At 65.1% G+C, this 27,368-nt stretch overlaps 2 protein-coding genes across 9 annotated transcripts in view; both read right to left on the bottom strand.

Moving 5' to 3' along the window:
* Positions 1–4,443: 4,443 nt before the first annotated feature.
* Positions 4,444–10,380, bottom strand: STAC3 (SH3 and cysteine rich domain 3). Its single transcript, XM_067529552.1, has 12 exons — positions 10,299–10,380; positions 9,544–9,610; positions 8,621–8,879; positions 8,064–8,161; positions 7,816–7,891; positions 7,613–7,710; positions 7,319–7,376; positions 7,135–7,184; positions 6,711–6,814; positions 5,858–5,909; positions 5,258–5,395; positions 4,444–5,020 (listed from the first exon to the last, which is right to left on the bottom strand). Exons 2-12 carry the CDS (start codon positions 9,607–9,609, stop codon positions 4,922–4,924), a joined length of 1,098 nt encoding a protein of 365 aa, XP_067385653.1. The 5' UTR covers position 9,610; positions 10,299–10,380; the 3' UTR covers positions 4,444–4,921.
* Positions 10,381–12,110: 1,730 nt separating this feature from the next.
* R3HDM2 (R3H domain containing 2) overlaps positions 12,111–27,368 on the bottom strand; it is a 94,781-nt gene continuing 79,523 nt past the window's right edge. For 5 of the 8 annotated variants that reach the window (XM_067529470.1, XM_067529474.1, XM_067529469.1 and 2 more), the window contains 11 exons: positions 24,531–24,620; positions 23,263–23,496; positions 21,167–21,293; positions 19,570–19,805; positions 18,773–18,915; positions 18,103–18,203; positions 16,767–16,936; positions 16,412–16,556; positions 15,556–15,653; positions 14,140–14,224; positions 12,349–12,832 (listed from right to left, as the gene is read on the bottom strand). In XM_067529470.1, the coding sequence (XP_067385571.1) occupies positions 12,492–12,832; positions 14,140–14,224; positions 15,556–15,653; positions 16,412–16,556; positions 16,767–16,936; positions 18,103–18,203; positions 18,773–18,915; positions 19,570–19,805; positions 21,167–21,293; positions 23,263–23,496; positions 24,531–24,620 (1,770 nt within the window). In that variant the 3' untranslated portion in view covers positions 12,349–12,491. Of the gene's footprint in view, positions 12,833–14,139; positions 14,225–15,555; positions 15,654–16,411; positions 16,557–16,766; positions 16,937–18,102; positions 18,204–18,772; positions 18,916–19,569; positions 19,806–21,166; positions 21,294–23,262; positions 23,497–24,530; positions 24,621–27,368 lie in introns of all 8 variants that reach the window. The other 3 variants (XM_067529476.1, XM_067529475.1, XM_067529473.1) reach the window with 2 other exon arrangements.

Consider the following 27,368-nt stretch of genomic DNA (forward strand, 5'->3'; position numbering starts at 1 on the left):
GGGCAGGGACCCTGCCTTGGAAAGCATCTGGCCTGTGGCTAACTGGGAGGGCCGCTCAGGGGCATGGAGCCGGTCATCTGAGCGGGAAAGGGGATGATTTGCCGCTGGAGCGCACCAGCTTTGCAAAATTGCCAGGCAGGCAGATTTCCCAAAACGCTTCGCGCTGCCTGTGGGCAGGGCTTGGCTGAAAACCCAGATCCCATTGGGTGAGGGGGGGCGGGGTCGGCTCTCCTTGGGATACGTCTACACTGCAACGCCCAACCCACAGCACCGCGTCGCAGAGCCCGGCTCTAGGGGCTCGGTGTGCAATGAGTCTGAGGGGCTCAGCTCCTAGCGGGACAGGTTGCCCACCTTGCCAACAACACCCAGGGCTGCTCAGTGCGAAGATCCAGCCCCCCCCCTTGCCCTGTAACAACCCAGAACCCCTCGCAGCCTCCATCACTTTCACTCGCAGCCTTAACGGGGCAGGGCAGATGTGCCAGATGCCCAAGCTGCTGGTCCCACCAGCCTAGTCCCGCAGCCACGGGTGTCATGAGAGGGGGAAACGCCCGGCAGGCCTGAACCAGGCCGAGACCCACCCAACTCATTCCACGTAGGAGCTGCCAATCTCCTCCACCCCCACCCTGCTGGCAGTGCCCACATCAGAGAAGCCCCCAGCCCACGTTCTAACCCCCCCCCCCCTTAGGATCCGGGGCTCCCCCTGCCCCGGGTCTCCCTGCAGCGAGGGCGTGGCTGGGTTAGAGGAAATGGAGGTTGGCACCAGCCGCCCGACAGGCCCGGGGTAGGGAGCCCAGGATAGCAGTTCTCTCTGTAGCCCCCCCACCGCATCCTGCCACCCCTGCCCCATCCAGCCATCGCTCCTCCTCTCTGCACCCCTGCAGAGCGAGGGGCCGGCGGGAAAGGCGAGTTCCTCGAGGCCCGGCTTTGGAGCAGTTTGTTCCAGCTGGTTTAAAATGCAAAGGCAGAAGCCGGCTCCGGGTCCCTCTGGCGCAGCGCTGGCAGGCTGTGAAATAACCTTAATTACTTGGACTTAAAGATGCTTTATGGACACTTCAGGGCGTCTGACGTTGGGCTTTTCTTTTCATTACAGAGGCGAACGTGGGAAGGAGGCGAGCCGAGGAGACGGGCGAGGGAGACGGGCAGTGGCAGGATCAGTGCCGCCCCCCGCTAACGAGCTCCAGCAAGCCGGCTGGGGGGGCCTGGGGCAGACCCCTTTGTTAAGGGACAATAGAACTCCAGTGAAGGGGGGGCGCGGTGTGGAAATGGGATGCGGGGGCTTCAAATAAAGCCACGTGCCCGTGGTGTTTCAACGCTGGCAATCGGCCGCCGCTAACGGAAGGGGGAGCTGGATCTTGGGCCCCCCCACCCAGGCCTTGGGGATCCCCCTGTTTGCACCCTGATCGTGGCATAGTGAGTAGGACTGGGCCTAGCGCGGCCAGCGGTCCCCCGGCTGCACCGTGCAGAGGGGTTTCCATGGGGCGTGGGGGGGGACATGGCAAAGCTGCTGCTCTTTCCCATAAGCAGCACCTGCCTGATCATCCCAGGTTAGCTGGCAAAGCCCTGGTTTAAAGGGCGACCCTGCCTGAGCCGTGGGGTCCCCTCCCCGGGGGGCCAGCTGAGAGATTCCGCGCAGGCTGCAGTTTGCCGGGAAGGAGATTACAAGCAGGTCTAACAAAGCCGGCTAATTCAATTAGCTACCCGCTCGCGGTGGGATTACAGAGGCGCGACACGCGGGCTGGGCAAGGAGCAACGCGGATGCACAATGGCTTGGGTAGGAGGGGGGGAAAAAATCCAGCCCCAGTCTGAAACCTCGGCACCGGGGAGGGCCGGGTGGCTCAGGACAATGGGAGTTTTTGCATCTAGATGCGCTGGTTCCGATCCAGCCGGCTGGTTCCCCCACAGGCTGGCTCCAGGGGGCAGGGAAGGGGCTCTAGGGCCTTCCCCGTCTAGGAGGTGCTGGCCCCGATCCGGCCCCAGCGCAGGGGCCTGGCTGGCTCTGAAGTGGCTGGAACTAGGACATGGGGCTTTTCCCTCTCGGGCACAGATCCAAAGGGGAGGAAAGTCACCCCCTCAAGTGCTGGCTAGGGGCTCGCGTGACATGAGTTGGGGGGGAGGGGGGGTCTCAGCCCAGCCCGACAGACACGCAACACCATCCCATTGGGCAGTAACGGGCTGGATGGGCCCCAGGGACCGTCGCAGCCGAGCAGACAGCCTGGCGCCCAGCCTGGCCCCATACCAAGCCCCTGGGGTGCCGTGTCCCCTCAAGCTCTTAGGGCGCTGGTTGCAGAGAACTGCACTGAGTGCGGCTGGGGGCGGGGAGGGGGCTGCTGCCATTTCTCATTGGCCAGTCGGTGCTGCCTGTGGCACGGGATTGGCCCAGCCGCTGCCCTTCGAACCCAGCCCCCCCGCAGTTTGGGACAGGAAGTGGAGAGGGGTCCCATCTTCCAAGGAAACGAGTGGGGCTTAGGGCACCCCTAATCTTGGGGGGGCAGGGACCCCTGTCTGCAGGCCCCACACCTTGGAGCCGTGAACCCCCCCCCAACACAGCCCTCCCCACACAACGTCCCCCCCCCCCTCCCCAGGACGTGCCAAGTTACAGATGGGGACAAGCAAAGGGCAGGGCCCAGGTGCCACCTAGTGGCCAGAAAGGGGATCGAGCCCCCCCCAATTTCTGATCCCCTGGTGCCACCTAGTGGCCAGAAGGGAGATCGAGCCCCCCCCAATTTCTCAGCACCAGGCTCCGCAGAGCAACCTCGGGTCAGCTCAGCTCAGGGCCAGCAGACAGCTAGGACACATCCCTCAGCCCCCTGCATCACCCCATGGCTTTTTTGGGGGGTCAGGGAGGGCGTCAACAACCCAGAGGAGCTGGCTCTGAAGATAACCCCCTGCCCCCACTGCCAGCTGCCCCAGCCCCCCGAGCTCTGCCCTCAGGGGGAGTGGGCAGGAGGGGGGGAGCGACTCCAAGATCCCCTTGCACCCAGGACGGGCTCTGAGCTTTGCCCCCACGCCGGCCCGGACCTCGACCCCGGAGCAGACGCCTGTTCTTGTGTGGAGCGGCCCAGCCGCAGGGCTGCTCCCCCCGGCCCCCCCATCCTCCAGCCAAGCCCTGAATTTCCTAGTGACCAAACAAAGTGACTCGATGGCCGGGCAGCGGAGGCCTTGGACGGCCGCACCTGTCTCCCTCGCGCCCATACACGGCACCCTCCGGGCAGGGCTCCAGCTCTCGGCTCTGGGGTTTCAGGCGCCCGGCAGGGGGCAGTGAGGATTTTGGAAAGGGGGGCCCTGAAATCCCAGAGCTGCCCTGCTGAGGCCCCCAGATCGCCGGCGGCAAAGGACGCTCGCTCGGGCATTTGGTGGTGACCCGGGTTAAAACGAGAGGAGACGGTTTTGCGGCAGACAGGGGGGCCCTGGGGCAGGGCTGGGTCACCCCACACATGGGGCGCCGCTGAGATCCAGCCAACTCGGCTCACTCAGAGCAGCCGGGGATAGGAAGTAAGTTCAGTCCCGGGGCTAGATCCAAGCCAGCTGCCTCCCTGGCCCAATCCCTCACCCCACCCTCTCGGGGGCAGGACGGGACAGCCAGTGGCAGCGCCGTACACGGCCCTCGCACGTTGGAACGGGGATAGATGTGGGGGTGCCCCAGAAAGAAAAACGGGGGGGGGGGGGAGATTCACTGCCAGGGAGCTGAGATGGAAGGACGAGGACAGAGGCCCCCACGCAGGCGGGGAGGGGGGGCATGGCCCAGGAACGGGGGTCAAGAGCGCCCGCCAGTGCCTAGGGGGTGAGGGTGGGGGTGTGTGACAGAGAGACTGGGAAACAGACCCCATTTCTGCCCCCCCACCTCTAGCACCCCGAAGGCTCCAACCCTGGACCCGCCCCCAGCCGCGGGGAACTGCCCCTTTTCTGTTTACCCCACACCCCGGCTGCATGGGCTCCGTGCCCCTGCGCCTGGCACGGCTGCCGGCGCCACCCAGCTCCCCTGCCCCGCTCTGCTGGGGGGCAGCATTTACCCACCCCAGGGCCACGCCTGCGCCTCACCCGCCTCAAGCCAAACAGCTCTTCCACCCCCCCCAGTCCTGGGGGGCAGGGAGGGAGCCGAGCCCCCCACAACTGTCGGTGGCCTGGATTTAACCCCCTGCATTTCCCAGGGCTGGGCTGGAGGAACCGACTTGGCCTGTCACCCCCATCCTGCCGGCGTGTGGGGCCCGTGCCCTGCTCAGCCGCCGCCGGCCCACCCGCTCACCCCCCAACCCTGCATCACCCCCAGCCCAGGGGCTCCAAGCTGGCCCGGCGGCGCCTGCTCCGACCTGAGGCTCCTTCCCCCAGCGCAGCCGCGACAGAACGAAGCGGGAGGGGGTCCACGAGTATATTGACAACACACAGCAAGATCACAAACACCCAGCAACAGCCGGGGTAACCCCCCCACACACACACACTCCCCCCACCCCCGGCGAAGGGAGACTCCTCAGGGCACCACCGCAGGCAGACGCAGACGCTCGCCTCCGACCGTGGCAGGCCGGGCCGGGCCCGAAGGCAGCACCGGGGCGTCGCAGCAAAGGAAACCGGCCAGGAGAGAAACGTCCCGGGGAGGGGGGGGGTCCCCCGGCTGCCCCCCTCAGCCCCGTCAACCCACGGGGAGAGAAAACAAGGGGTCGCTGCTCGCCACAGCCAGCCCCGGGGCAAACAGAGACTTCAGCACGGCCCGTCGTGCGTGTCACCAGCCAGCCGGCTGCTGGGGCACGGCCCGTCGTGCGTGTCACGAGGCACGGCCCCTCGTGCGTGTCACCAGCCGGCCGCCCCCTTGTCCCCGCCGAGGACCTGCTCCCTGCTGCAATGCCGGCGCCCGGGGAGATTCATCCTGGGAGAGGGACTCAGTCCAGGGCTGCCCCCGGCGTGTGCGGACGTGGCTCCGGGCCCGGGGTCAGATCTCCTGCAGGAAGTCGACGGGAAACAGCCCCACCTTGCGGCCGGTGTAAACCTTGACGTAGCCGTTCACCTCCTCCCCCTTCTGCACCACGATCTGGGGGGGGAAGGAGGGTGCCGGGGGCTGAGCTGCAGCGGGGCAATGCCGGGGCGGGGGAGATGGCGGGACCGTGGAGGCAGAGATGTGGGGCTGGGGATGTGGGGCTGGGCATTTCATGGGGGTCCAGATGTAGGGGGTGCATTTCTCAGCTGCCAAGCGGCAGGACTGGGGCGGGGGGTGACAGGCGTCGGCAGGGACAACCCCCCCCCCGCAAGGAGCTCCCGCCGGCCTCACCTGGTCCTTCTTCAGCGTGATCTGCCCGATCTCCTTGTTGCCCACGAAGGACCTGGTGACTTTGTGCACCCGCTCGCCCGCCCGCACCCGGATGATGAAGTTAGGAGGGAAGAAGCCGATTTTCTCGCCGATCTTCCCCTGCAAGGAGTTACCGGGGGGTGGGGGGGCCAGGAATGGGGGGCCCAGCCTGCAAGGTGGCCCCCCCCTCCCCAAACAGGCCAGGTCTGGAGCAGGCTGGCGGCTGTGGGCCAGGATTCAGGGACGTGGGCACCCAGAGCTCTCTGGATAGGGGAGCCCGGGGCCAGACTGGCAGGGGGCTGTGGGTCGGGAGGGAGGGGCACCGGCCGAGCTGGGGGGGAGCCCGGGGCTGGGGGAGCAGGCGGCTGCGGGTGGGATTGGGGGGTGAGGCTCGCACAGCACCCAAGTGCCCCCCTCCCAGGCAGCCCCTCACCCTTGTGAGTGCTGAAAATGGTCCCCAGCTTTCAGCTGTAGCCCCCCTGGGGTGCTTCCCCTCCTTTCCTCCCCGTACGCCCCGGGGCTGGTCTCCAGCAGAGCTCACCAGACCCCGGCTCCCGGCCCACTGGGGAGACCCCTCCTCACCCGCCACCACTCCTCGTTGGAGTCGTCAACCACGGTGATCTTCTCCCCCGGCCTGCAAGGGAAAGGGCTCGGGCTAAGCGCCGTGGGGCAGGGCCCGTCCTTCTGTCTGTCCAGCCCCTGGGTCTGGGACCGGGGAATCTCGGCCGCTGGGGTAACGCCCCGGCCCCGGGACCGCCAGCTGGGCCTCCCCTGACCCCCAGATTCCCCAGCCACTGGCCGCCGCGCTCGCTCCTCCGTGGGCCTCGTGGGGCCTGCGCCGGGCCGGGCGGCAGGAGACGGGGGATCAACTCCCCGCTCGGCCTCTGGCTCCGTGCGACCGTCTCTGAACCGGGGAGAATCTGCCTCAGGGCAGGAGCCGTCCGTGCAGCGCCTGGCGCGCCATGGCCCCCGCGGTTCTCTAGGTGCTGCTGGAAGCCGGGCGGCCACGTCAGTTTTTCAAAAGCTCCAGCTCCCGGAGTCCCGTGATTCCGGGAGCTCTCGTGGGGAGGACACGGCGGCCGTTCCTCACCGTCGGCGGGGCGCCGGGAGCCGAGCGCGTGAACGGCGCTCAGGGACGGACGGCACTGAACGTGCTTCTCCCCCCGCCCCCCACACCAGCGTTTCTTCATCTGTCTAAACCGAAGAGTGCTTCAGAGCTGGCTCTGCACCCGTGGGGCGGCCGAGCTCCAGCCAGGGGGATGGAGACAGACCCTGGGACCCACGTGCAGCTAGCCGGGGGCGGGACGGCCCACGTGCCTCCCGGGACAATTTCATCCCACGTTCCAGGCTGGGGCCCCCCCCCCCCCCCCCCCCGTGGGCGCGTGATGCATAGACCCACCGTGGGGACAACGCCCCCCCCGACCTCCCAACTCACTGGAAATCCAGGTCGTCCTTCTCCAGGGCTTTGAAGCGATAAAGCGCCACGAAGTAATGCGTCTGCAGGAAGCCTCCGCGCAGACCGGGCTGCGGCTTCTTGTTCTGGGGGGCCGGGAGAGAAAGTGGGGGTCAGAGAAGCCGTGGGCCGGGGGCCGGGCGGGGGGGGGGGGGGGGAGACATGTAGGCAGGGACCGTGGGCACCATCTGGCAGCCAGGTCCGGGGCTCGCTCATGGCCTCTGCCCAGCCCCACAGATGGGGGAGGGCGGGGGGGCAGATCTGTTGTTGGGGGGCTGTGACCAGGGGGTGATGGGTGCAGGGGGGAGCGGGGCACAGGAAGGGGGAGCTTGTTGGGGGGCTGTGACCCCGGGAGGGGGGGCAGGTGGAAGGGGGGCTGTGACCTCGGGTGGGAAAGGGGAGGTACCTTGTCGTCGGGGGGGCTCTTCTCTGCCTTCGTGTCCCCGTCGGGGCTGCCTGCAGCGCCGTGAGGAAGAGGAGAAAGGGGGGGTTGAGTTGTTTCCCTTGGCCCCCCTTCCGAGAGCCCAGGCAGGGGAGGGGGTGGCAGGGGAGCCCCTGGGCCGACCCCCCGGCCCCCCCCGGCCTCGCACCTTCGGCTCTGCCTCCTTCGTGCTTCTCCGACTCCTCGTCCATCATGGCGGCCAACGGCTGGAAGGAGACGGGGGGGGTTAGAAATGGGGCGGGGCTGGGCCGGGACCCACGGGTGGGGGGCAGGGACCCCCCGCGCTGCCTGTGGGGGCGTCAGCGGCTGCCCTGACATTGGGGGCGCAGACTCCTCACCTCCCTGCCTGGGGGGCAAGTTCCTGAGACACCTCCCCCCAGCCAGCACCCCCCCCGGGTGACCCCCTCCCTTGCCAGCGCCCCCCAGAATCCCCCCAGCTCACGTTTTTCTTGTCGTCCTGCCCCTTCTTGCGCTCCTTGTTGGCCATGACGACGCCCGTCCGGAGGGTCTCGAACACGGGGTCACTGCGATTGGCTGCAGCTGAGTCAGAGAGACCCCGGGTGGGGGGGTTACTGGGGGGGTCTGTTCCTCATAGGGGCCAGGGGAGGGTCCGGGGCCCCCCAGCGGGGAGGGGCTGGTACTCACAGAGCAGTTCCTTGACGCAGGCGTATTGCTGGTCGCTGTAGAGTGGGGAGCTGTACGCCCGCCGGAACCCAGGGGGCTGAGGGGGGGGGCACGAGAGGGAGGGGTTTAGAGCTGCCGGACAGACGGACAGACACCTGCAGAGCCAGGACATCTGGGTTCTCCCCCAGCTCTGCCCTTTCAACTGCCAGGCCCAGCCCTCCCCCCGTGCCTCAGTTTCCCCAGGCAGGGCAGGGCGGGGCGGGACTCACGATCTTGCCGAAGCAGCGCTGCATCTCCACGTAGCCCTGGCAGTGCTGGTGGATGCTGGTTTTGCAGTTCTTGCACCTCAGGCCGAACTTGCTGTTGACTGAAGCGTCGGGGGGGGGGGGGGGGGGGGTGTCAAACAGGTCCATGAAACGTCCCCCCACGGAACCGGGTCGGCCAGAGACACCCCCTCCCTTCCCCCCGCCAGGGGCTGGGCAGTGACCCACCAGCAGGGATCGGGGCTGGCACAGGGGGCACAGACACACAACGGGCAGCGCCCCCTCCCCCGACTGGCTTCACCTTGACATGGACGTTCCCGGAGGGGGCGTCAGGCCCCTTCGGCCCCCGTCTGTCCCACTGAGCTGGGGGGGCTGAGTCCCAGCACCCTGCCTTCCCCCCCCACGTGGCCCCCCCCCGCCCAATATCTCCCCCTGCCCAAGCCACACTTCACGGGCCCCGGCCTTCACACACCCGGCCATGGGGTGCCCCCCCCGTCCGTGTCCCCTGCCCCTCCCCCCCGCAATCTGTGCCCCCCCCCGGTGCCCGCCTCCCCCCCACTCACGGACAATCATGCGGGCGCAGACGTCGCAGAACTTGGGCTTTTTGAAGTAATGATCCTTGAACTTGTGGGGCTTGTCGTTGACGGGCTTCGGGGGCTCCGGGGGCGGCTCCGGCTCCTCTTCCTCCTCCTCCTCTTCCTCCTCGTAGTAGTAGAAGGTGGGGCCCCCCGTGGGGCTGGCCAGCTCCCCGTTGGGCTGCAGCAGCTCTGCCGGCGGCTCCTCCTTGGACTTCCACTGCCACAGCTGCTTCAGCCCCTGGAGCTGGAGGGGGCCGGGGGGGGGGGGGTCACTGGGAACCTCAGAGACACCGACGCCCCTCCCAGCCCCGGAACGGGGGAAACCGAGGCACGGGAGGGGAACAAGGGCTTGTCCCACATGGAGTCGGTGGCAGAGCCGGGGATCAAACCCAGGAGTCCGGGGTGAACAGAGCCAGCCGAAAGCCGCCCGGGCCTTAGCCGGAAGAGAAGCAGGGCACCCGGGGGCAGCTCTAGGGCCGACAACGTGGGCCTGGTTCACGGCCCAGCCCGAGCAGGGATCTTGCCCCGGCTGCTGCGTCTCTGCCCCACGGCTCAGTGACGCCCCAGAGCAGACATGAGGCCCCAGCAACCCCCCGGGGACACAGGGGAGCCAGGAATCACCGGCCCAGCTGCCCCGGAGGGAACGGGAGGGTGGGGGGAGCCCAGGCCCAGCCTCGAACCTGAGGCCCCGGGGCTTGGACAGACCCACCGGCCGGGAGGGGCCCAGAGTCAGGCTGGCAGCGCCAGTTCGGGGCCCCCAGCTGCTGGGACATGGCGACCTACGCCCCCCACAGCCGACCTCCTGGCAGGCAGCCCCAGCAGGGCGGCCGAGGGCAGGAAGGGCCCCAGGGATGGAGCCCCACCAAGGGGGGGCACCCTCACCTCAGACCCCCCCGTCCAGCTCTTACCCGGCTCGCTGACTTCCCTCCCGGTGCAGGCGAGGCCGGCGGCGCCAGCGCCTCCTTCTCCGTCATGCTGAAAGGGGGAGCAGAGGCGTCACGGGGCCCCGGGGGCCCACCTCTGCCCCCCAGCAGCGCCAGCTAGGGCCTGGCATAGGGGACCCATGGACCCAGAGGGGTCCCAGGGACTGCTCACGGTGCCAGGCTTGGGAGAGGAACGAGCTGCACGGACGGGGGCACCGCAAGAGCCTGGCTGCTCCGCCCAGCCCCACGCCCAGCCCCAGGCCCCACAACCGCAGGGACCTACAGAGCGGCCCCGTCTGCCGCGCCCCGGCCCAGAGATGCTAGTTTAACTTTCCGGCCTCGTACAAGGGTGTGTGTCGCAGGCATGTGTGTGTGTCACAGCAGGGGCGTGTGTGCATGTCTGTGTCGCAGGCGTGTCACAGCAGGGGCGTGCGTGTCGTGTCTGTGTCACAGGCGTGTCACAGCAGGGGTGTGTGTGTCTGTCGCAGGCGTATCACTGTGTGAGCATGTATCCGTCGCAGGTGTGTCACATTGGGGGTGCGTGTGCGTTGCACGCGTGTGTGTGACGGCAGGGGAGGGTGCGGCAGCAATGATCGCTCAATGGCGGAGACGGGGGCTGCTTTGGGGGCCCTGGCTGCCGGCCCCCCTCCGTCGGGAAGGGAAGGGGTCTCTGAGATGGGCCGTCTCTAGGCGGGCGCCCAGGAGGAACTCAGCATGCGAGGGGGGGGATTGAGACTCACCTCAACGCCTTGGGCCCCCTCCCAGCTGTGTCGATCCTCCGGGCTTCAGGGCGGCCTCGCTCGAGCGGGGGCGCCCCGGGCCTGGCTGTGCTGCGAAGGGGCACTCGGCCGTCCAGCGCCGGCCGGGGACTGACAGGGAGAGAGGGGAGCGAACAGCTGAGCCCCGGTGGGAGGCTGACGCCGAGAAATCGGAGCCTGCACACGAGCCGGCCTGGCCGGCGGGAGCCACTGGCTGGTTGCCTGGTGCGGCCGTCACCCCTTGGCGTGGAGGCGGGCATGGGGCGGCACAGGTGGGGCGGGCGCTCGGGCTGCAGGAGTCTGGCTCCCGCTTCCCACCGCAGCGGGAAAGCAGGTTCTGCCCCTGGTTTGGTGAAGGCCCTTCGTGTCCCGGGGGGCCGGGGCCCTGTGGCCAGGCCATCGCCCAGCTCCTCCCGCCGGGAGCAGGGTCAGCACCGGAGCCCCTGGCGAGAAGGCCGGGGGACAGGACCGGTCCAAACCCCTGCTGGGGAGCAGCTGTTCTCCACGCCCGCCCGGGGGACATCGGCTCAGTGCCCAGGGCAGGAGGCTCCGGGGCAGGTCGTGGCATCTCCAGTGTGCGAGGTTTTTACGACAGGTCGGACAAACCCCTGGCAGCTGGTCCAGCGTTGCTGGGTCCTGCCTCCGCGCTGGGGGCTGCCCCAGTCCTTTACAGCCCCACCTTGCCGTGATCTCTGCCAGGGAGCTGGAAGGGAAGCCGGGCAGCCTGGAGAGGGGACAGCTGGAGCTTTCCTGGACCGAGGACTCGGCCCAACTCCAGGTCACCTGGGGTGGGGAGGTCAGGGCTGGGGGACGCGTCCAGTTGTCAGCTGTTTTGCTCCGGATCCATGACACTTCGGTGCGTGTGGATCAGAAACCCCTTTTGCCGGGGTCCCCGAAGAGCTGAATGGAAAACCAGGGCTCCCACAGCGGGGTGGGCTGGGGCCGTCTCCAGGGCTGGGTGGGCGGGTCCCCTGGCCAGAGGGGGGCAGACACGGGGTCTGCGCCTGAGCCCCAGAACTAAGGGGAGTGACCGGTCCTGGCCCAGCTCCTCTGTAGCGGGGAGCGCCGGTCGCCAGCCTGGGCAGGCTTCACCGTCCCGGGGGGGCACAGCCCCACCCAGAACAGGCGCCTGCGGAGAACCCGCCTTCCTGCCCTCGGGGGTGATGCGCTCTTCAGCCCTAGATGCGCTCGTGGGGCTCCCGTGGGTCAAGCGCTTTGCCCGGAGGCTGGTAGCAGAACCCCCCCATCACCCACTCCGGCCGGCTCTTACCTCTCTGGCGCCGCCGCGGCTCCCGCCGTTCTGCCCATCGCCCGCAGGGGCTGGCCCGGGGCCCGCACCAGGCTGGAGAGGTCTGCGCCCCACAGCGAGCGCGGCCTGGCCTGGGGGAGCAGTGCCAGGCGCCCAGCTGGGGCCAGCAGCCCACAGGCCTTGGGGCTTCCGGCCACCGGCCGGAGCCTGCTTTGCTCCCCCTGTGCTCCTGGGGGGTGGGATCAGGGCCCCCCCCCAAGCGTACGGCTCAAGGCCACACGGCTGATGCTGCAGGCAGGGGCCCGGATCCATTGGCGCCGGTTCCTGGAGGTTCCACTTTGGTCCGGGTCCGGTTATGGGGAGCAGGGGGGAGCTGTCACCCCCCCCCCCCCCGTGCTGCCCTGGGAGGAGTGGAGAGAGGATGCTCCAGGAGGGGGGGGACAGGGCGCATCTCGCGTTAACCCCCCGCGCTGGGCACAGAAACCGGAAGCAGCTTTAAAGTGACAGACAATTTTTTTTTTTTTTTTTATATTTAAAAACAAAACCAACCCCCCCCTCCCCCGCAAAAAACCCTCCCCCCCCCCCCGATTAAATAGACTGTACAGTGACCAGACCCAGCCAACACCTGTATGTGCAATTCAACACGGCGCCCACCGCAGCACGACGCTGGATGAAATGAGACGTGTGTCCGGGGGGGTAGGGGGGCAGTGGGGGCGCGTTACCGGAGGGGGGGGGGAATGTTCTTCCACTCCAAAGAAAAATAATAATGATCAATTTCTCGTCTCTTCATTCGGTCCATATAAATACCCCGCCAGAGCGAGCGGGAGGCAGGCAGGCGGGACCGGAGCAGAGGAGGGGGCGGGGGCGCGCGCCCGAGGCCGGCTGGCGCCGGGAGCCCCCGGGCCGGGGCCGGGGCCGGCGCGGCCCTACTGGGAACTGGCGCGTTCCAGCACCCGCAGGTCGTAGCTCCTCTTGGCCACGCGCAGCCGGAAGCGGCTGAGCGAGTTGTTGAGGCGCAGCGAGGCGTTCTGGGCGGCCAGCGGGCTGGGGAACACGGCCACCACGGTGTACAGGGCGGCGAGGTCCGGGTGCCGGCCGTTCTCCGCCGGGCCGTTGTTGTCGCCTCCGCCGCCCCCGCGCCGCCCCTGAGTCTCCTTCAGCCACTGGATCTTGGCCCCGGCCATGGCGAGCTGGGTGAAGAGCTTCTCGGCCTCGGTGCGCGTGATGCCCTCGGGCAGGTCCGTCACCTCCAGCACGCGGCCCAGGACTGCGGGGAGACAAGGCGGGTCAGCAGCTGGGGGCTGTGAGGTCGGGTGCTTAGCACGGGGTGGGGGCTGGGAGCCAGGACTCCTGGGTTCTTTATTCCCAGCTCTGGGAGGGTCCAATGCGGGCCCTGCAGCCGCCCCTCCAAACTCAGGCAAACCCAGCTCCCAGCGGCCGGGCAGCTTTGCCCAGGGGCAGGGCTTCGTTTCTGACCTGGCTGAGAACTGGACATGCCAGCCCCAAGCAGGGGGCAGAGTCGGGCGGCGCCCAGCTCGGCCGCTGCAGCTGTCGGGGCGCCGGGCGCGTCTTGGCTGCGGCTCGGGCGCCGTGTGCCAGGCGGGGGCGAGCGGCAGTTCCAGGGTCCCGGCAGACTGAATTCTGTGCTAATATTAACCCGGCGTGTAACAGATATCCCGGCCCCTCCCTGCTCTATTTCCACTGCCCGGAGGGAATCGCATTTTCAAATGCTTCCTAAAGTAGCTCCGGCTGCAGCTGTTTATCTGGGGGGGGGGGGGGGGGAGGGAAGGAGGGGGCAGCGTTTTGAGCCTCCCCCTTAGAAGCGGTGGAAGGACGCTGCCATGCAGCCTGTCCCAGTTAGCCAGCACTGACTGCGGTTCCCTGGGGGGCGGCTGACACCCCCTGGCTGCCGAGCCCCCTGGGGGGAGGCCGTTTGGGGCTGTTGGTTAAAAGTGCTTTGGAGAGACCCACACAGGTCCACTGGCGGCTCAGCAGCTTCCGCCGGGGGATCTCAAAGCACTTTGCAAAGGTTAACTCGCCCTCCGGGCCCAGAGGGCGGTTCCCCCCTCCCTGAAGTGGGAACAGAACCCAGGAGTCCTGGCTCCCAGCCCTTCCCCCACTTTAACCAACAGATCCCATGGCCAGCCCCCGCTCCCACCATTAGATCACACCCCCCCAGCGTGGTGCGATGCGCGCATCTCTCTTGGCACACGCTCGCCACTGCGGCTTGGCCGGGTTGTGCCTCGTCTTCTCCCAGCACGGAGCTGGCAGGGCCCGTGGGGGGCAGAGAGGGGCGATGTGGGACCGCACACTCTCGCCAAGGGGCCCTGCGGGCCGGCAGAGCGTGGGCGACACTTGGAAGGACCATGGGGATCTCTCGCCTGTACTCCCCAGCGAGTCCCATCCAGGGGCCAGCGGGATCAGTCCCTGCCGCCCCGTGACGAGGGCTCAAACTGCCCCCGGCGATGGGACCCCCAGCCTCGCTCTCGGGAGCCGACTGGCGACGGAGACACCCGGACGCTGGGCGGTGCCGGCTGGGGCCTTTCTCAGCCCCCGTGGCCTGCGGTCACTTGCCTATGTCGTTTGTGCCCAGGTCGGTGGACGCTGACTTGAGGGCCTGTCTCTTGCCCCGGTTTCCGTGCTTCATCCCCGTCTGGCCCTGCGAGATGAAAAACAGCGACTCACCTGGAGAAGCCCCCCTGCCCCACAGAGCCTGCTGGGATCCCCTCGGCCAGCGCGCCCAGCCCCAGCACAGCCCGGGAACCGACCCCAACGAGATCCCGGCCGGATTGTTGCAGCGACACCCTGGAAGGCTGCACCCTCTCCATTTCAATTTTTTTGCCTGGCATGAGGGAGGAGAAATGGGGGCTCAGCACCCACTCTCTGATGGGTAAAGGTGGCTGGGACACCCCTGGCTGGTGCTTGCGGGGTGGGGGCCTGTTTGGTGGCTGGGGGGCTTTGTGCAGGCAGGCGAGAATTAGGCTTCCCGCTCGGTGGGAAATGCCCAACCAGAACAAAAGCAAACCCACCAGAATGAGAAATCGCCCCCGGCACGGGACCCTCTGCTCCCACTTCTACCTTTTCAAACTTTTATTAAGAAGTAAAACACAAGGAGGTTTGTTTCTAAACAAAACACTGAACGGTCCCGCTCTGGAAACGCTATCGTTATCCAAACGCTTCGTTTTCTCCAAATTAACATGTAAGAACATAAGAACCGCCACCCGGGGTCAGACCAAGGGTCCATCTAGCCCAGTGTCCTGTCTGCCGACAGTGGCCAATGCCAGTGCTTCAGCGGGAATGAACAGAACAGGGCAAACATCGAGTGATCCCTCCCGTCAGCCGTTCCCAGCTTCTGGCAGTCAGAGGTTTGGGACATCCAGACCATGGGGCTGCATCGCGGACCGTCCTGGCTAATAGCTATTGATGGATCTGTCCTCCATGAACTTACTGGATTCTTTACTGAGCCCATTTATAATTTTGGCCTTCCCAACATCCCCTGGCAATGAGTTCCACAGGTTAACGGTGCGTGGTGCGAAGGACTGTTTCGAAACGTTTATATTTTGACAAAAACAGCATTTTGGGGGGGGGGAAAGCAGAGTTGATGAGAAACGTCTCCTCTTTTCCCACCCCCTGAAGCCCCCTGCCCAATTCTGTGGGGCATTGGAGACCCCAGGCCGGTGCGTCCCCTGCACCGAGGGTGGCCAAGTGCCGGAGTCAGACCCATATTGATTGTATTCAAGTGCTTGCGGGACCAGCTTCCTCTTTGGGAGACCCCTGTCTCTGCGTCCCCCAAAGAGCTTCCAAGACCTGACCTGGGCAGGGAATAAACCATTCACGAGCCCCCTGCCCCTTCCCACGCCAGATCTCCAGCTCCTGCAGAAGTGCTACCAACGCTTCCATCTGAAGGCGGGGGCCGCGAGGAGCACGGATGGTGGGGGTGAGGGGGTGGAAAGACAGGCTGCCCCGGGCTGGCGGCCGCACACCCCCTACCTGGTGTGCGGTGTAGTTGGACTGGCTGGACAGCAGAGGAGGACAGATGGAGAGATTGTACTGCAGCGGCTGGCCCAGTAGGGAGTAGCGTCCGTCGCCTGGAAGCAGAAGGAAAGGTTTGGGGGGTGCTGGGGTAGGGGGCTGCCCCCTGACGGAGCGCTGCAGCACCCACGGGAGACGGCCCTTCCCTCCACGCTCCCTGCCTCCTGGCCGGGACGTGCGTGTCTGCTCCGTTGGTGGCGCAGTCGCTCCCGTGAGCAGCAGGCCCTAGTGAGCCAAGGAGGTGGGGGCAGCAAGGGGGGTTCGCTGCGAAGCCTCCGCTCTGGGCACGAATCTCACTGGCCCAGGCAGAGATGGGGGGGACGTGTCAGCAGCGGGGCAGCAGCTGTGTGGGGCGCTCGCAGGCCTGGAGTTCGAGGCAAACCGCGCATGGAAATAATCCACCCGGCGGAGCCAGTAACGGCTGGCCAAGGGATCCCGCCCTGTGGGGCACCAGGCCCCGCCCCCTTAACAGCTGGCTGCAGGCCCCGCCCCCTTAACAGCTGGCTGCAGGCCCCGCCCCCTTAACAGCTGGCCAAGGGCCCCCCTGTGGGGCGCCAGGCTCTGCACCGCAATCGCTTTGCAGGCTCCAAGACTGTCTCTGCAGGTCAGCTTCACTCTCTGCTCGCCGGCCTCTCCCCAGGGGCCCAGGCCGGACGTGACCCCCCCTGCACCCCGCGACTCCGTCCCACGCCCAGGGCCAGGCCCCTCGGAGCTGAGCTCGGCCAGTCTCACTGCAGAGGCTCTTCTCCTTCGAACGCCCTCGCCCCTGGCCCCTCCCGCCCCATCTGAACTGTGGCTCCCGACGCCTTCTTACCTTGTGCTGGGCCCACGGGCCGGGGGAACTGTGTGAGGACCGGGAGGGGGCTGAGCCCCGGGCAGACGCTGTTGAGGGTGGTCACAGGAGATGGCGCCGGGGACTGAGTGGGGGACGTGATGGGGCTGGTCAGCTGGGTACTGGCCTGGAGACAGGAGGGGGGGGGAAGGGTTAGACGCAAGGAACGGCCCCCCGACCCCCACCCCGTGGGACGTGCCAAGCTGGCTCTCGACAAGCGGCTGAATCCAAGCCCCCCATCCAGGCACCGGGACAGCGCCTGGGGCCCTCCTCTGCTCTCGGCTGGGCCAGGCCGGGGCCCTGTCGAGCTGCTATGGAGCCCCCCCCGCCCCCATACCTGGGCACTGGTGTCCGGGTTGTACAGGTCCCCCGGCTTCTGCCCCCGCTGGTCAAGGCTGTAGTATTTACAGTGGTTCCACTGCACCACGGGAGGGGTCTGTGGGGGCTGGGGGCCACTGGGCACGTTCAGCTGCATCACGACCACGCCCGGCCCCGACGGAGACACGCCTGCCAAGAGGAGACGGCAGCTGGGACGGCGCTCACACAGCCATGACGCTGGCACCCCCCTGCCGGGGCAGGGATTCACAGCTGAGCCGGGGGAGCTGGGCTGGGAGCAGCGCCCCTGGCTACCGAAACCTCCACCTGGTGGTGCAGGGGGACCGGGGCCTTCTGGAGGGACCGTGCCTGGCACTGCAGCCCTCCTGCCCCCCGTGCCTGGCACTGCTCCCCCGCTGTGCCTGCTCGCAGCACAAGCCCCCGGCCCGCACTCGGGTGACCCCGAGGGGCTGTGGCGAGGATGGCAGGGCGGGGGGCTCTGGCGCACGGGGCCCCAGGAGCAGCCCTTTCCTTCCCTTCCCTTCGCAGCGGGATTCGACCCAGACCACGCCAGGCTCCCTTGGGGGAAAGAAACAGGGAGCCGAGAGCAAAGCAGCCCCCTAGCCTGGGACACCAGCACGGCCCTGGGCTGGCTGGGGGCACAGGGACGAGCTGAGCCCCGCAGAGCATCTCCCCCAGGCCTCCCCGGCCACTGCACCTCGCCCCCCTGCCCGCGCTAGTGGTGCCAGTGCCTGCCGAGGCCACATGGAAGCTGCCTCCAGCCCGGCCGGGCTCTGTGCTTCTGGGGTCAGGAGCTGCAGCCGCCCCAGCTGTCCCCACAGCTTTGAAAAGCTGGATTCCAGCGCCCTCAAGGCCGTGGGGTCTGAGAACAGGCAGAGCTCGTTGCAATACCCAGTGCTCCCAGCTGATGGCGCACAAGGCCGGGGAGAGCCTGGTGGCCCTGGCTAGACCTGCGTGACCGGACCAGCCCCTGCCCCAGCCCTCCGCACAGGCACCTTGCGGCAGGCGAAGGCGCCGGCCGTCCCCGAGCTGTCCCAACACCGAGCTGCCTCTGAAGAGGATCCCGACAGCCTCCCCTGGACTGGCCGCCCCCCGTCACTCCCAGGGCCAGTGTCACAGCAGGGCTGGCCGCCCCGCAGCAGGCTCTGCCTGGCCCTGGAGGAGGAGTTGGGCCTGGCCGCTGAGGCTGTCGATGGCTACGGAGCTCGTGGAACCGGGCTGGGAGCCGCCTGTCGCAGCGTCCGCAGGGTGTGTTGCTCAGCCGTGCGTGACCAACCCCCCAGAGAGCCCCTGGGTTATTTCCCTGCGCCCGCAAGGAGCCGGCCATCTCTCCTTACCCGAATACTGCTGCTGCATCTGCGGCGGGCTGCAGGGCGAGGGAGACTGGGGCATCGGGTACTGCTCGGAGCCGGGAGGCTGCAGGAACCCGACCGAAGGACTGCAAGAGGAGGGAGCTGCGGTGAGGAGTCGGAGCTGCATTTCCCCAGGCCCCCCTTCGAGGCCGCTTCTCCCCAACCCAGGAGTTGGGCAACCGTCAGCCTCATGCGTCCGTTTGTGCTGGGGTCACCTCCCGGCCCTGCAGACCCTCGGGGCAACTCTCCCTGTGCTGGCACGTGCTCTGCCGCCACGCCCAGCTAGCCGGGGGCTCCCTCTGCAGGGCTTCCGTCTCTCAGGACCGCTGCAGGGCAGCTGATTCTGGGGAGGAGTGCCACACGACGGCTGGGAGAGGGGAACTGGCTAAGGACACCAGGGCAGGCTGGCTGGTCCCTGGCTCCCACGTGAGCACCCCCGGCTGCAGGCACTACGTACCGAGATAGGAGAAGCCCCCCAAGCGGCACAGACAGCTGAGTTTGGGCCACCCCTCAGGGACCGGGAGAGAACTGCTGGAAAGCCCTTTGCTGGGGAACCCCAGAGGACGTGCCCGAGCTCCCCACCCAACCCACCCACCGTCATTGGGGCCCCTCGTGCTCTGAGCAGAGGCGGGGTCGGAGACGCCGACGCCCTTACCTGGTGCCATTCTGCTGGGCCGTGGGAATGACGCTGTAATAGACGGGCATCCCCCCGGACGGCAGCCCTCCCTGCACCGACTGGCTGGCGGGCACCAGCACCGGCTGCTGGACCATAGCCTGCGACTCGCTAGCCACCGGGACCTGTGCAGGGAAGGGGAGGCAAGCCCCGTTGGCCAGTGGGCAACGGAGAGCAGTGCAGGGGGCAGGGCCAGCCCCCAGGAGGCGGAGCTGCCACCGGGAGCCCTGGGCACTGTGGGCAGGAGGGGACCCAAGCGCAGGCTGGGTGCAGAACTGGGGGCGGGCTCTGCCAGGGCCTTTCGCTCCACGGGCCCACCCGCGTCAAGAGAGCAGGTGCTGCAGACTCTCTCCCTGCCCAGCGTGGGGAGGGGGTGACGGGCTCCCGCCACCACCAGGGAACGGGGGACAAGGACATGGGCGGGTGTGAAAAGCAAGGCGGTGGCGGGGGGAGGAAGCAGGCATCTCAGGGACCCTGGCTGGGCGGCCCGCACTATGCGCCCCGCCTCAGTTCACGCCCCCTGCTCCAGATCACTTCAGGAGCCAGACGCACTTAGCTGCTTCCGCCCTGACTATTAATACCCAGTTACCCTGGAAACTGGCACGGTGGCAGGGCTCAGACGCCAGCCAGGCCCTGCCAGATCACCAGGGCTGGCTCTTGCGGCGCAATGTGGAGTGATGGGAGTGACGAGGGAGTTACTGCCGCCGGCGTGCAGTAAGCTGGGGCGGCATCGCCACCGGCGTTGTTCCGCTCCCTCTGCGCGCTGCCCCGTTACCCACCTGATACGAGGGCAGTGCTGTGTACTGGACCATCAGGCCCTGCATCTGGTTTCCCATGTTGCCTCTCTGATTGCTGAGGAGGCCGGGGGTCTGGGAGGGCTGGACCCCCAGCATGCTTTGCATCTGGTTTCCCATGTTGCCTCTCTGATTGTTGAGGAGGCCGGGGGTCTGGGAGGGCTGGACTCCCATCATGCCCTGGTAGGTCTGCTGCTGGTTGGACACCATGGGCTGTAAACCTGCCGCGGGACAAGAGTGGGACGTAAGCGCATCAGAGCCGGTTCTGGGACACCGCTGACACAAAGGCGCACCTGGAACTCTCTTCACGTTCCTTCCCCGCCCCCCGGCTGCAGCAAGGACGCCCCGTGGCTATCACCAGAACGGCACAAGCCAGCGAGCCGGAAGAACCCCTAGGATAGGCACTATTTCCACACCGACCCCAGGAAAAGTTCCAACCTCCCCGAACCAATTCATGAAAATCCCTAGCTGTTATCTAGCCGCTCCCACCAAGGATCTCAAAACACTTTACAGTATTACTGTGAGGCACAGGGAGGGATCACGACTTGCCCACAGTCCCCCCAGCTGGTCAGTGACAGAGCCGGGAATAGAACCCAGGGCTCCTGACTCCCCGTCCAGTGCTCCGCCCACTAGGTTGCACTGCCTCCCCCAGCAACTCGAGGTTGGTTTATGTCTGGAAGCAGGAGAGTTTTTAACAGATGTATTTATTATTATAACTCGTTGCCCATATAAACATCTAATCCTCTCCTGAACTCTTCTAAGCTCTTGCCCTGTAAGATATCTTGTGGTGGAGAGTCCCGCAGGCTAACTGGGTGGCTGGGAAAGCTCCCGCTCTAAAAAGGCAGCCAGTTTTAAGTTTTCTTCTCAGGCATTAACGAAAAGGGTTTGAAGTTGTTTTCTGCACTCTGATCATAGAAACACCACAAAATGGTGGAAAGGGTTTGGGTTAAACTGTGTGTGCGTCAGGGGTGCGGGGGAGACGCACACTCCTGGGCTGAAGCAGAGGGTACAAACCCTCCTCGTTTCATTGCGTTAAAGGCCAGAGGGCTCCATTTGGCTGCCCCGTATGACCTGCCTAGCACTCACTCCCCTTTCACTCCTGCATTAAAGCCAAAGGTTTTCGTCACACTAAAGTATGTCAGCCCCCAGGAAATTAAGTTGGGAGATCTGCCTGAGCCCCAGAAATGGCAGGGAACTGGACAGGTCAGACTTGCCACGAAATCCCAGCTGGCTGCCTGCGTCCTATTTTGTAGGACTCCCCCCTTCGCTCCCCCACAAGGTCCCTGACGCCCTGAGCTGGAGGGAAATCCCTTCCCAACCCCAAATCCGGCCATCGGGGTGACCCTGAAGTTTGAGAGCAAGACCCACCAGCCAGGCAGCTAGAAAGTTTTCTCTGTGCCTGTCTAACCCAGAGAAACATTTTGGAGCCATGGATACAGGCTCAGGCAGCACAAGCCCTGTACATAGACTATTAATCTTCCCTTGGTTGGAAGCGGCTCCAGAAAAGGGCACAATGCCTCGGACGCCTCCCGCTGCCCAGCCCCGGCCTGCTCCCTGCCCGGACGCTGCCCGTGCCCCTTACCAGGTTGTTGCGAAGGCTGCGGGAGCTGCTGATTTTGCTGGGGGCTATAGGCCACCGGGTGACTGAGAGGTCTGTATTGCTGGCTGGAGTTGGGATACTGCCCGGGGGGGTAGTAGGAAACCTGAATCTAGTGGAACAAAGAAAGCTTGTGGATCAATCGAGCCGATCGGAGTTAACGCGGGAGAAAACGGAGCCCTAGGCCCTACCCGCCCCGCCCAGCCTCCACGAGACCATGCTAGAAGACTTGGATTCAGCTGGACTCAGACTGGAGCTGCTGCTGCCACGAAACGATCCCCTGCGAGCGCCCAGAGGGGCCAGCTGCAGGGCCGAGAACCCGAGCCAGCGCAGCAGCCTGCGGGCACGTGACAGACATCTTCTTTGGGGGCCTCTTTGGATTGACACCAGCGCAGCAGGGGAAGGGCAGGGGGGATACGGTTAGTCCCTTGCCTGCAGCTCGCCTGACAGCCCCGGTTCTGGAGGAGAACAGTCCCTGGGAGGAACCTCCTGTTTCCCTCCCACGCCCAGGCAGGGCCCCAGTGACATCGCTTTGGGGACAGGGGGGACGTCCTACCGATGTGGGCACAATCTGCAGGACCGGGCCCTCACACTGTTTCCTTATAGATTCCTAGCGTTTAAAGCTAGATGAGATTGTTAGATCATCGGCGTCTCGCTCACAGGCCAGCATGTCACTCAGTGAGCACCGTGTAACAATGTGTTCGCCTAAGGTATCTTCCGGAGTAGAGAGCCCGCCCCTCCGCTGGTCCCAAGGGTTCATTACCTGCCCCGCTACACATCTGGGCCTTAATGCTCATGGGAACGGGCCTGGGGTCAGCTTCCAGCTGCTGGGTCTCGTTTGGCCTTTCTCCGCTTGGCCATGGAGCCCAGCGACACTGGGATTTCCTCTGAACTACGCAGGGATCCCATCCCCCCGCCTCTGGGACTGATCTACTGCAGCTGCATAGCACCACACCAGGTAAGAGTGTAGGACAGGAAGTGAAGGAGAATCCACTTCCCAGCGGATGCTGCCCGTGTTTTCTTATGCTCTCCCTCTTCCCCCCGATATGTCTCATCTTTCATGGACTCCAAGGCCACAAAGGGACCCCTGTGATCGCTTAGTCCTGGATAAGAGAGGCCCTGGGACTCGCTCGAAATAATTCCTGTTTGAACGGCTACAGCTGCTCTAGTAGAAAACCCACCGGTGATGGAGAAACCCACCACAGCCGTGGTAAGTTCTCCCAAAGGTTCATTCCCATCACTGTAAAAACGGACACCTTATTTCCAGTCTGAACGTGTCTAGCTTCAACTGCCAGCGGGGGTGGGGAGCGTGTTAGCCCTTTGTCTGCTAGCCAGGAGTGCCCGTGGCGTCATCGAATTCTTGTTGCCCATGCAAGTACTTTGAGATAACGTTAGGGATTGCCCATACACCCGGTACAGTTACTGGTAGAATTTGCCGTGCAGACACTTTTATTCCGGAGTAAAAGAGGTTTTCTGGTTTAGCTCATCCCCCTTCCACAGGGACAAAAACTAAACCAATAAAGGCCCCTCTTACACCGAACGAAGCCAGGTCTAAGCCTGGAACCTTTGCTGGCAGAGCTATCCCAACACAGCTACCCCAGCAAAGCCCCCAAGCACGGACGCAGCTCATACTGGCAGCGATATGGCTTACTCCAGCCCCGTTTTGCTGGTGTAACTGGGTCTAAACCGGGGCTGTGCTGGAAAAGCTCTGTGGGGAAGGGACCATACCTCACACCAGCCCTGACCAAGAGTTGTGCCAGTAGAGGTCTGTAGCGCAGACCAGGGGGTTATCCTGGTAGAGCGATACCAGGTCACATTCAGACTGGTCCAGCCTCGCCGTGCAGACAAGCCCAAGACAGCAAGCACTCTGGGGCAGGCACCATCTTTTTCCGGTGCACCTGCAGCGCTGCGCCATGGCTCAGAGCGCTAGGAGTTACTGCGAGCCAGCACCAAGACACGGGCTGAGTCCCGACAAGTTGGATGCTCCATGTCCGGGGGCTGCATCCCAGCACTTCGCACTGGCCTCCCCATGGGTTGCCTTCCCCCAGGCCACGCACACGTCCCCAGTCCCTGCTGCTTACTTGTTGGGGAGGCTGCATGTAACCCTGGGGCTGCAGGACTTGCTGAGCGGGGGCCGTGTGTCCCGAGGTGGAGTAGTTGGAGGCGGGGACGGGCTGCCCCGGGGATGCCATGATGAATCCCGGCTGTTGGGAGATGAGGGGCGGCTGGAACATGGCCGAGGACGGGTCCGGCGCTTCCGTGGAGCCCTGACGGCTGAGGCTGATCTGCCCAAAGGGGGTGCTGAGCTCGTCGGCCTGCGGTTGGAGGGAGAAGGACAGCGCGTGGGCAACGGTGTCTCTGGGTCACTCCAACAGCGAGAACGAGAAGCTGCCCCCCACCCCCCCGGCCAGCCCCACTCAGAACTGCCTCACGAACACGGCGCTTGGGGGCATCACCTCGGCGTGGCCGGGAAACGGCCTTCGGGGCTGGACACAAGACGCAGCAGCTCAACGGACATGTGGGTCTGTGTCGGGGTGGGGGGGATGGAGGGGCCAGGGCAAGCGCCGGACCATGGGATGGAGAATCACTAAACAGCAGGTAACATAAGCTCCCCTCCCCGCCCAGCCCAGCCGGCCTTTCCCTGGCCTTAACCCCCCATGTTCTTACCCCCTCGGTGCCCCCTCTCTGCATTTCGCCCCAGCAGTCACGGCCCCCTCCTCTCTGCAGAGCCAAAGGGGCGGCTGGCGCCCCGCCGGCTCCTGCTGTTTGCAACCTGTGGTGCTGCCCCCGGAGCGGTTCCCCGCCAAGCACCTGCACAGACTAACGGGGACAGGGCCGGAGCCAGAGGGACGGAGGCAATCGGACATGGGTCCGACGCGCCTTGCGCAGAGCCCTCCTGGCTCAAAGAGGTTAACAGGCAGTTACCTGCTGGGAATCCGGAGCCCTGGCGTTTGCCAAATGAATCCCAAATGCTGGTGCAGTCCCCCCACATCCTGTTTCCCTTTCTGTCAGCCCCCATCCGGTCACTGCTGCGGAAGGGAGCTCGTGCCCCGGACCCAGGAGCTGGGAAGAGGGCAGGGCTTGCTCATTTTGGCGCCAGCTGGGAGGTCACACCTGCTTCTCCCAGTGCGTTTAACACAAGCCACCCAACCAGTGCAAGAGTCGCTGGGGCTGCTGCCTTTGCCCCACAGCGGCAGGGGGCCCTCGGCCAGCCTGCCCTGGCGCTAGCCCCTTCCCAGAGAGCCGGGCACCGCAGAAGGCAGGACAGGCTGGGTTAGCAAAGCTCAGACGAGACAGACACGACACGCACAGGACACGGACACGGGCGAGAACAGGAAACGGGTTATACCATGTTGTACTGCTGGGGCGGAGAGACAGGCAGGAGGACTTGGGGACAGGAACTTGGAGAATATTGAACAGGCTGCAGAGCTGGGACCGGCTGAGACCAGCAGAGAAGGGGAGAGAAGAGAAGGGGGGGGAGAAAGAGGGAAGGGCAAGGTTAGTCATCCGAACACACACCGGCGCGCGCCGAGGAGGCAGACGGAGCTGCGGAGCGCTACGTGTGTTCATAGCACCTTGAAAAACAACGGATGCTTTGGGGAGCTGGGGAGGCCTGTCTCTGCAGGGGTGGGGTGAGAACGGGGGTGGGAGGGGGCAGCTCTCGCCCCCTCACACAAGCAGGGATGCTTTCTGCACCCTTGCCGGGCACCCCGGGACAGCTGTGCACCATCACGTGTGCCTCTCATCCCACGCTGCCCCAGAGTCACCCCCCAAGGGCAGCCTCTGACTCCGTTTCAGCCCCTCCCAGCCACCGCGCCTTTTGGTGACTGTTTAGCTGCCCCAACAGCTCTTGGACTTGGGCAGTTTTCTCGTCTCCGACCGCACCAGCCTTTCTGCCGTTCAACGCTGCCAACTCCTCATAACCCCTCCTGCCAGGGGTTGGGCTCCCCAAAGTCATGAGATCAGCTACAAACCCATGAGATTTTAACCAATGGGAAGCGTCAGGTTCTTCCCATTCACCTTCTGGTTCCATGCTTTGCGGGGCCAAGATTCTCCCATAATCACAGGACTCCAGGAGCTGAGATTTTAGGAGAAACACCAAGATGCGCAATGCCACGGCAAGACTTAGCAATGCTGCCAAGTTCACCTCCAAAGCCTCTGGCTCATGCCCCAATTCCCCCACCAGATCACGGACAAAGCAATGGGGGAATCAACCACCACGGGGGGGGGGGAGGAGGGAGACGACCACTGGCCCGTCTGGGGGGTGGGCTGGAGCAGGCCTCCCCCAAGCTTTTGGTTCAGCCACATCTGCTGCCTTCCATTCAGTTGTGCTCCCTCTATCTGGCAACCATCGCCACCCAGTGAGTTATAGCTGCCGTTATAGAGGGGGGTGGAAGCGGTGGCTGAATTCGCCCTAACTGGCTCCTGTGGCTCTGTGGAGCTGGTTTCTCAAGCGATTCTCACTGGGGGCTTAACACCCACCCCCCCACAACGCGCAGACCACCTCTCCCCGACAAGCCGTGGGTCAGCGGGGCACTGGACACGCAGACAGCCTCAAGCCTTCTCTACACCTTTGTATGGAGATTTTGGGCGCTAACTGTCCGGAGGAGGCTGTAAGCCTGGACTGCGTATGCACCGTCCACTGTTTTCTGATTCGATCCGGATCAGCATGTCTACATGGCGGGGACTTGGCGTGGAGTGAGCACATGGTGTTCTGGGCGAGCATCCCATAGCGCTTTGCTTCACTGCTGAACTCTGGGCATCTGGGACTTTTCTTGCTGTGGCCTGTGGGACACGTAGCAGGGGCTGGGGCGCTGGGATCTGGGGTCAGACTTGGCAATTCAGCAAAGGCAAAGGGCTGCCGGGCGCGTTACAGGCTTGCTGGCCTTGGGCTGGGTTTCCCCAGGTCCCAGAAACAGGCAATGCCCCGAGCCCCAGGACACGGTGCCCACCAGCGCATGTTGTGCTTATTCCAGTTTGCTCAGCACCGCAATCTGAGATTCATGGACTTCAAGGTCAGGAGGGACCATGGTGATCATCTAGTCAGGTCTCCTGCACGTTGCAGGCCGCGGTACCTCCCCACCCACCTGTAATGGACCCGGCGCCTCTGGCTGAGTTTCAAGACTTCAAATTACAGAGAATCCACCATTTACACTCGTTTGAACCCGCAAGTGACCCGCGCTCCAGGCTGGAGAGGAAGGCGAAACCCCCCCGAGGTCTCTGCCAATCTGACTCAGAAAAATTCCTTCCCGACCCCAAACCTGGCCATCAGTTAGTCCCTAAGCACGTGGGCGAGACCCCCAGGCAGACACCGGGAAAGAATTCTCATAGTAACTCCGAGCCCTCCTCATCTAGCGTCCCATCTCTGGCCGTGGGAGGTATTTGCTGCTAATAGTCGCAGGTCGGCGACCTGACACTGGAGGCAGTCTCGTCGGACCATCCCCTCCACAGATTGATCGGTTCGGTTTTTTGCCCCCACTGCTCCCCTTGAAAAGCTCTTCCAGAAGGTCACTCCTCTGAGGGTTAGAAACCTTCGCCTCATTTCAACCTTAAACTTGTTGCTGGCCAGTTTACAGCCATTTGCTCTGGCCTTACGAGCAGCTTCCGGCTCGTGCCCTCCTGCCGCTGCCCCACACGTGATGCCCCTTGTTCTTCAGAAACCAGCGTTAGCAACCCATGTGGTCACAGGGAGGTCTCGGCGATCTAGGGCTGGGTGGGGGTTGCTCTAGAACGTAACTAGAACTGCGACCACCTCCCGATGGAACTCAGCGAGTCTCTAACGAGGCGTCGCTGGTCGACCGTGGCGTTCGCAGGACCCTCACCCTCAAACCTGCCCGTCTCATTGCCCGGGGAGCCCCTTTCCGTCCTGAGCAGCCCTGGCGACAAAGGCTGGCGTTAATACACTGACGCTCGCTGCTGTGGCTGGCTCCCTGGGCTGACACAGGACCATGCAGGTTACCAGAGGGCCCCGTGCTGGTTTTTAGCTGGGTGGAAAGGCAAATGTTCCGGGTCCAGGAATGGAGTTTCCCCACACACCCCTGTAACAAAACCGTGGACGTGGTGGTCCCGAGAGAAGCTAGAGTTCCCACAAGACCATGCCTGCCGCTGAGCAGATCCTGGCTACTTTAGCTTAGTGTCCAGTCGCCCTGGGGGGCCGCTTTGCCTATGGCCCGCCACTCTGTGGAGG

This window comes from Emydura macquarii, unplaced genomic scaffold, assembly GCF_026122565.2.
Source record: "Emydura macquarii macquarii isolate MOO-44397 ecotype Brisbane River unplaced genomic scaffold, CSIRO-AGI_Emac_v2 contig_2994, whole genome shotgun sequence".
NCBI classification, from domain to species: domain Eukaryota; kingdom Metazoa; phylum Chordata; order Testudines; family Chelidae; genus Emydura; species Emydura macquarii.

Excerpts from the sequence above, each read along its gene's own strand:
- STAC3 (XM_067529552.1), bottom strand. The coding sequence starts at position 9,609 with ATGACGGAGAAGGAGGCGCTGGCGCCGCCGGCCTCGCCTGCACCGGGA. Across the intron at positions 8,880-9,543 it reads GAGGGAAGTCAGCGAGCCGG|CTCCAGGGGCTGAAGCAGCT; the intron begins GTAAGAGCTGGA and ends GGCCCCCTCCAG. Across the intron at positions 8,162-8,620 it reads CTGCGCCCGCATGATTGTCC|TCAACAGCAAGTTCGGCCTG; the intron begins GTGAGTGGGGGG and ends CCGACGCTTCAG.